The sequence below is a fragment of the Pelmatolapia mariae genome, linkage group LG1 (assembly GCF_036321145.2).
Source record: "Pelmatolapia mariae isolate MD_Pm_ZW linkage group LG1, Pm_UMD_F_2, whole genome shotgun sequence".
In the NCBI taxonomy this organism is placed as follows: domain Eukaryota; kingdom Metazoa; phylum Chordata; class Actinopteri; order Cichliformes; family Cichlidae; genus Pelmatolapia; species Pelmatolapia mariae.
In genome coordinates this window covers 18,063,186-18,070,665 of record NC_086227.1, presented here as the reverse complement: position 1 = coordinate 18,070,665, position 7,480 = coordinate 18,063,186, and the positions used below count along the sequence as shown (strand labels likewise).

Below are 7,480 nucleotides of genomic sequence, written 5' to 3'. Positions count from 1 at the left end.
TTTCGTTTGTTTTATAGGTCAGAGTATTGACTGTTAATTTATGCATAGGAATGAAAATCTAATATAATGAAAACCTGTCCAGAGTTTTCCCTCTCTTACTGAACTGTGGCTTTGGCACATTCCTTAGCACTCTTGAGTGGAGAGCTATTGACCCGTATCATGTTGTAGCTTCCAAACACCTGTTTCTTTATTTCTCTGTGTTTCTTTCATTTTTTCAGTCTAGCTCAGCTGAAGCAGGAGTTGCAGACAGATGAGCTCTGGACATTAACACAGAAAGTCTGGGGGATTTTCCCATATGTCTTTGAGTCCTGGCTATGTGGAGTAGAGTGGTTGGCTGGGATGGTGGTTATTCTCCAGGGAGTGCATTCCAGAGCTTTTGCATCATGTGAAAGTCAGCCTTTGCTGCCCCTTTGTCACTGTTTAGCTTTGCTGCCAGGAGGAAAAACAAACAAGATTGATTTTATTTTTGTAAAGCTTGAAAGCACAACTTCATCCTATTTGGAACAAGTAGATGGGACAGAAGCTATTTTCAACTGCTCCTGTATTCATAAGGGGTCACCACAGATAGCTCTGTGTGTTTTATTTGCCAGATTTTCTTTTTCTTTTTACAGCTGATGCCCTTCCTGACGCAACCCCAAAGAGATTTGTGTCTCCTCCCGGGATCAAACTTTCACGTGTTCAGTGGCGGGATATATTTTACAAATTGTTCTGTCATCTCTTTGAACAACTTGTAAAATACTCAAATGTCTGAGAAGATTGAGTACAGAACATAGATTTGCTAGGTATATTTCTGACCGTCACATATGTTTAATTTAATTTTATAAATCTGTTGAAAGTCTATTGAATTTGTTATAAATTCTATTAAAATCTCATAAATGAGCAAATAGCTTTATAAATATCTGCATTAAATATTATTTTCATGCGCAACAATGTGTCTCTGGCTGCAGAGATGCTGCCTTGTGCTATCAGCTTTTTTGCCAGGAGAGGGCGCTGTCTCCTCAATAATGTGGTCTGTCCTTTGAAAATCTACGTAAATCTATTTATTTAGAAAGCCGTTTCTGTATTGAATTAAAGGATTAAAATAAGAGTAAAAGGGCAGAAAAACATATCTGGGATATATCACATGCATCACTGAATAAATGCTGACGAATTTTCGGATGTTGTGGCAGTGGAAAAAGCCCAGTGATACATGGGTTGATGCCACGTGCAAGAAGTAGTTTAAATAAAGGGAAATTCAGCCTCGGTATAGCCTAAACAGGACCTACTAACCCGCCTGGATGCTTTTCAGATCATTTGTGATTAAATAGCAGGTTGGGGACTTTTGGATGATGCAATCAACATGGCAGCCGCATTTCGCATATGAGTGGTAATCCCTTTCTTTCAGTTTCGGGGAAAGAAAAAGTAAAGAGAAAAGTGTTTGTCATTAAAAAAAAACAAATCAAGTTTTTCTACATGTAATTCCTACTGCACCAAAAGATGAGACTGTTTAACCAAGCATGCTTAAGCAGTTTAATTTGATACAGTACTTTTTAAAACTGCTAATAGTGATTCAGTCATCACCTTTTGATTGACGTTGTTTTAGAAACATTAAACTTCATTCTTAAGCCCCAATTTCACCTGACACCTGCGTCAGCATACCAGCGTGTCAGTGGCTGACAACATGTTTATCTGAACGGGTCATTTGGTGAATTTGTTAAAGTCAGTCACACCAGGCTTGTCCCATTAACACTTAGAAGAAAGATAGCTAACAGACTCAGTGCTTCAGTGTATATTACAAAGTGTGGAATGGACTTCTCGTACTCTCTATGTCCCCACATTATGGATGGATGGATGGATTGGTGGGTGGATTTAGCCCACAGTGACATATGTGAATAATCATGTATCAACATTGCAGCACAACTCAAAAACACAGAGTTTTATAGATGTCATACTCTTGACCGTGTAGCCCTAAAAGTTGTGCTTATTTCTGTGATGTACAATATAATTTGCTGACAAACTGGCAAAAGAAGAGCAGGGAGGATTCTTGCTGACAAAAAGACGGGAAAAAACATGAAAGAATCCTTTTCCATGGAGTGTGTGTGAGTGTGTGTGTGTGTTGCGCTTAAGTGGTTTTACTGACACAAAGCTTTCTCATGCATAATTTATATTACACCCATACTTCTGTGAGGGGAGGTGGGCACTAACTTGATTTTTTAGAATTACTTTTTGGCTGAGGAAAAGCAGAGGACACACGCACATTCACACACAAATGCAGTTTCTTAAAGTGTAATAAGCGATGGTCCGTTAATAATCATTCTTAACTTCCCAGATGGCTTTCTACAACAAATTCGCCAGAGTGGGTGTGCGAGGGAGGAGGGGTTAAAGACTGGGAGGGTGTAGATTGCAGACGGAGCAGTAGTGGGGTTGGCTGGATTGTGATATCGACAGATGTCTAGAAAATTGTGTGAGGGGCACTCGTCGGATAGTCTACAACACACGGACCCCAGGCTGCACCTCGGAGAGCAGGGGCGGAATCTGCAGCTGTCACTCCAAAAAGCCTTACCTCCATTACCACATCCAGCCACAGATTGCAAAAGAAGCCGAGCTGGTTACGCACTAGAAATACAGGTAAGTGTCGTCACAATGATTTTTTTAAAAATGATTTCATTTTTTAAAATGTTTTATATTGAATTCCGAGCAGTGCGATGTTGTAAAAAAGAAAGAAAGAAAGAAAGAAAGAAAGAAAGAAAGAAAGGTCTTCCTACCTGTGATGAATCTAGTTGATCTACTTTTATCATTCCCGCTGTGCTGCTTTTTTCTTTATTTTTATAGACTACAGCTGAAAGTGTGTTTAATAAAGGGAAGACTTTTTTTGTTCTCAGTTGTTGAATCAGCGTCTTCCAGGCAAGTAGCGCTTTTTTAAAAGTAGGCCAGGCGGTTGAAATCCTTCTGCCATTATAACGAAACCGCAGAACAAAGTCATTAGTGTGGACGCAGTCAACACATTGTTGTAGAGAATTTCGTATTTTTTTGCACGCTTGTGTGCGCGAGAGGCATTTTCAAAGCAGCTGGACACAAAAAAAGAAGAAGGGCAGAGCAGCTGAGGGAAGCGGTGGGTGGGTGGCTTTGAAAAGGGGGGATGGATACCCCTCTATAGCCTTTATCCTTCAAATCTTCCAACATAACGTTAAATCCACCTGGTTATAGCGACTAATAGAAGTCCGCACTAAAGTAGGTCCCGAGCCTGGCGTCGTCTTTTTTTTTCCTGTCAACTTTGTCCAAACCGTTACTTTTATCGGGATGTAACGCCTAGCGAGGAATCACAGTCCTTTGTTACCGGCCGGCACATGCTGCCGGTTACATGCACGCCTCCTTTATCTTCCCAGCGTTTTAGCGTGATGAATTTTATCTACTTTTTGACCAACTGGAAAATTGGCTTTACGCAGTAATAAACTGTTACATTGGATTATTTCAGTGGTTTGAAATATGAAGTCTTCCCACATTATAAAATTTTGCTTTGTCTGACTGGGAGGCCCCGTGACACTGGGAACATGAATGGGCGAATTAAAAAAATTAATAAATAAATATCCTCACGAACACGATCAGGCACATAATACAAGTAAGATACGAAGCGAGTGGAATAGATTTCAAAAAAAAAAAAAAATACACTTTTTTTTGTTGTTGTTTTAATTGGAAGGTTTATAGAATCCAAATTGCTATATTGGGTTGGCTCTCCGGTATGTGTCGCATCCTGTCGTTAATGCCCTCCTGCAGCACTATGGACAGTTCCCGGGTTGTTCGTACCTGTGCCAACATGCTTCACTGCAGGTGAAAACTCCAGCATGTGGCAGTTTTGCAGAAAAAAAAAATTAATCAATCAACCAAACAAACAAGAACGCTGAACAGTATTTCTGCTTTATTAAATGAAAATGTTCCATGTAAAAAAAATCTGTCTGTATCTTTAGTGGGAATCAGGGTGTTTAAGTACTCCACTCTTATGAATAATTTAGGGCTATATTCAGAAAGTCTGCAAGGTTCGCTGAAAACCAATTGCAGGGATGAAGCTGAACTCCCAGGTTTGCTTTAAGGAAGTTATGTGGCAATCATTACACTTCACTTCCTCCATAGTCAAAGCATGATCACACGGAAGTACGTGTCTGTAACATATTTTCTGCACCGGCAGAATGACAGTTGTGGTTTGTGCTGAAAATCCACATTTCTCAGCTAGTTTAGATGAATGGATATAACTACAAACTCTGGGTGATCGCTGCCTGCATGCTGGGAAACTTATGACACTACTGAGGGAGAAATAGTTGCGCATCTACATCATAGATGTTCAACTCAGACTTGTGGGTTCACTTGGCGCTGATCCTCACCACGCATTCCTTAAAGGGTAGTGAGTCTGCTTGGTTGCCTGATCTCACTGAGGTTCCCATGCGCTGACATTGGTTTTCCAGACAAATTGCAAATGGCAGACATCATTTCCTAACTGAACTTCTGGTTTACTTTAACATGAGACACTTCTTTACTGAAGTGAAAGCGCTTCTTCATTTACTTCTCCTTATATTCCCTCTAGTCATTTAAATGTAATTTCATTACATTTAGAACATTATAGAACATTATATGCTTCTATTAGATCTAAGAAAAGCTTCAAAACTATGGCATTTCTGCTTTCCGTATATTTAGTCTAGACATACTAGATTATTTTCATCTATTTAGTGGAACGTTTTAGTTTGTATGGTTTCCTTGTGTATGCAAGGACTCTTGATCCACAACCCAGGGATGGGGTCACATCAGGGGTACTGGGAACATGAACATATATTAGACTCCCCCTGAACATGAACTTAACATTTACGACTAAATAAAAAGGCCAAAAACCAATCAATTTCTTATTTTTTCCTCTAGGAAACATCATGGGAGGCAAGCTGAGCAAAAAAAGAAAAGGATATGATGTGAGCGATCCAAAAGACAAGAAGGATGAATCCCCTGCAACAGTTGCAAGTGCAGACAACTCTGCTAAAGGGGAAGGTGGAGCCCCGCCTACAGGAGAAGAGACAACAGCAGAGGCAGGCAACGTAGAAGACGAAAAGGCTGTGACAGCAGAGGCAGCGGTACCTCAAGAGTCAGAAGCACCTGAAAAATCTGAGAAGGAACCAGCAGCACAATCAGATTCCCCAGCTGTGGAAGAACCAGTAGCATCCACTGTTAAGGAACCAGTTGCAGCAGCAGCGCCAGAGGATGTAGCTCCAGTTGTAGAGGAACCAGTCGTGGCAGCAGATGAAGCCGCTACAGTAGCAAAAGAACCAGCTGCTGCAGCGGATAAAGCAGCTCCAGTTGTAGAAGAACCAGTTGTGGCAGCGGAGGAAGTAGCTCCAGTGAAAGAAGAACCAAGTGCAGAATCAAAGGAGCCAGCTCCAGAAAAAGAAGAAGCAGCTGTAGTATTGGAACAAAGTGCAGCAGTACAAGAGCAAGCTCCAGAAGACCTTGCAGTGGCTGCTGTAGCAGAGAAATCTTCTGCCCCAACATCAGAAGAATCTGTGCCAGTTGAAGCTGAACCCAAGTCTGAAGAGGTCCATGAAGAAGAACCTGCTGCAGTCGCTGAATCTGTGTCAGAGGCCACCAAAGAGCCAGAGCCCATCCCAGAGACTGAGCCTGAAGCTACTGTGGAGGAGACCGTGGTCTCTGCAGCTGTCCCTGAGCCTGAACCGGTGGCTGAGCCAGCAGCTGAACCAGTGCTGGAGTCAGCCACAGAACCAGAGGAAGAGCCCAAGCAAGAGCCAGAGCAAGCAGCAGAGCCAGAGGTGGAGCCAGAGAAAGAAGAAGAGCCTGAGCAAATACTGGAGCCAGAACTAAAACAGGAACCAGAGCCAGAGATTGTGGAGACAACAGAACCTGAGCCTGAAACAGAACAAGCCCCAGAGGCAGAGCTGGAACAAACATCAGAGCCAGGACCTGAGCAAGAGGCTGAGGCTTTGAAAGCTGCAACAGAGGATCAAGTGGAAGAAACTGAAGCTGAGCCGGCTGTAGCCACTTCTGATGTGAGTGAAGTGGCGACTGTGGGAGGAGACTCTTCTGATGTCACGGAGGCTACCGCAGAGGATACCCTCACTGATCAAGCTGCAAAAGAGGAATCTTTTACACCAGAAGCTCCCAGCACTGAGGTGCCAGATGAGCTCAAGGAAGCAGAACTTGTATCTGAGGTTGTCATCGCCTCTGCGTGCGAAGCTGCTGTCGAATCTGAAAAGGCAGCTGAGCCCTCCGTGGAAGCAGTGCCTCAAGCAGAGCCGGAGGTGGAAAACAAGTTGGAAAATGGAGATTTAAAGAGCCCCTCTGTTACCAAGGATGCAATTCCAGCTGTGAACGGGGAGTGTAGAGATCCTGACACTGCCATGGCCACACAGGCAGAGGAATGTGTTAATGGGGGTGAAATGCCAGAGGAGATCCCTATCAAGGAGCCGAGTGACCTTGAACTGAAAAAGGACTTGAACCTGAGTGGGGATGGCCCAGAATTTCCTGATGCAGTCTCAGACATGGTGGATGGCCTGAGCACTGAGGTCACTCAAGAAGCTTAAAAGCAGGAAGCATCATTCAAATCAAGTATAATCCCCCCCGTGGTGCAAGGAAGCCGTCGAGGTATCACAAACACAGCTACGCTTTCTGAAATGCTGTAACCACTGCAATCTCTTTAGTGGCAACTCAGGCAAAAAGGATGCTTTCTCTTGAGTAACCAAAAACGAAGCCCAACCACTTGAGGATAGAGGGACACAGGGAGATATTTATAGTGAGATGGAAGTGCCGTGAAGAGACTGAAGTTTGGAATTCGAGTACTGAAAGGCAGTGAAGCTGGACAGCTTGGCGGAAAAAAAAATACTGGACAGCAAAAACGACATTGTTCAGTAAAATAAAGGAATGTGTCTGTGTGTGTGAGGCCGATGAATATTACAAAGTGGCTTAATGGAAAATCTGTCATTATTAGTATATTATTTGATTTTAGAAACTCAAATATCCTTTCTATTACTATATGCAGAGACGTGATGTGTTTTGGCCTTTTATAGTAATGGTACCTGTAAGGATTGTTTAATTAAAACCAATTGTTCAGAATAGAGAATAAAAAGAGACTGTTTTAGTCTACAGTGATCTTCTTTTTCTTTCAAACGTTCTCTCAGCATCAAACGCATCTGAGGCCTTGGGCTACTAATATTAATAGTACTTTAAGCTGTGACTCAGATCATCCGTCATTCTTCTTTCTTTTACTTAAAAAAAAAAAAAAAGTTTGATTACAAAGATTACGCTTGTGGATACGAACCCATTTGGTTTCTGTGTAACACAATCTACTTCGAATTCAAATCAAAGACTTTTTATGAATCATTTGCCTCAAATGGAAATGTTCTAGACATCCATTACATAATTTTATGCATTTTTTAAAAACATTCACTCTGGCCTGGTGGAAATGTTGTAATTTGCAGTTGATTTTTAAATTTCTATTAGGCTTGAGCAAGGC

At 42.1% G+C, this 7,480-nt stretch overlaps 1 protein-coding gene across 1 annotated transcript; it reads left to right on the top strand.

Annotated features, from left to right (window-relative positions):
• Window positions 1-2,407: 2,407 nt before the first annotated feature.
• si:dkey-56m19.5 (enolase-phosphatase E1) lies at window positions 2,408-7,110 on the top strand. The gene is made up of 2 exons (XM_063474416.1): window positions 2,408-2,607; window positions 4,885-7,110. The coding sequence occupies exon 2, from the start codon at window positions 4,893-4,895 to the stop codon at window positions 6,549-6,551; it is 1,659 nt and encodes a 552-aa protein (XP_063330486.1). The 5' UTR covers window positions 2,408-2,607; window positions 4,885-4,892; the 3' UTR covers window positions 6,552-7,110.
• Window positions 7,111-7,480: the final 370 nt, after the last annotated feature.

Bases quoted from the DNA above. Each gene is read 5' to 3' on its own strand.
- si:dkey-56m19.5 (XM_063474416.1), top strand. From the start codon at position 4,893: ATGGGAGGCAAGCTGAGCAAAAAAAGAAAAGGATATGATGTGAGCGAT.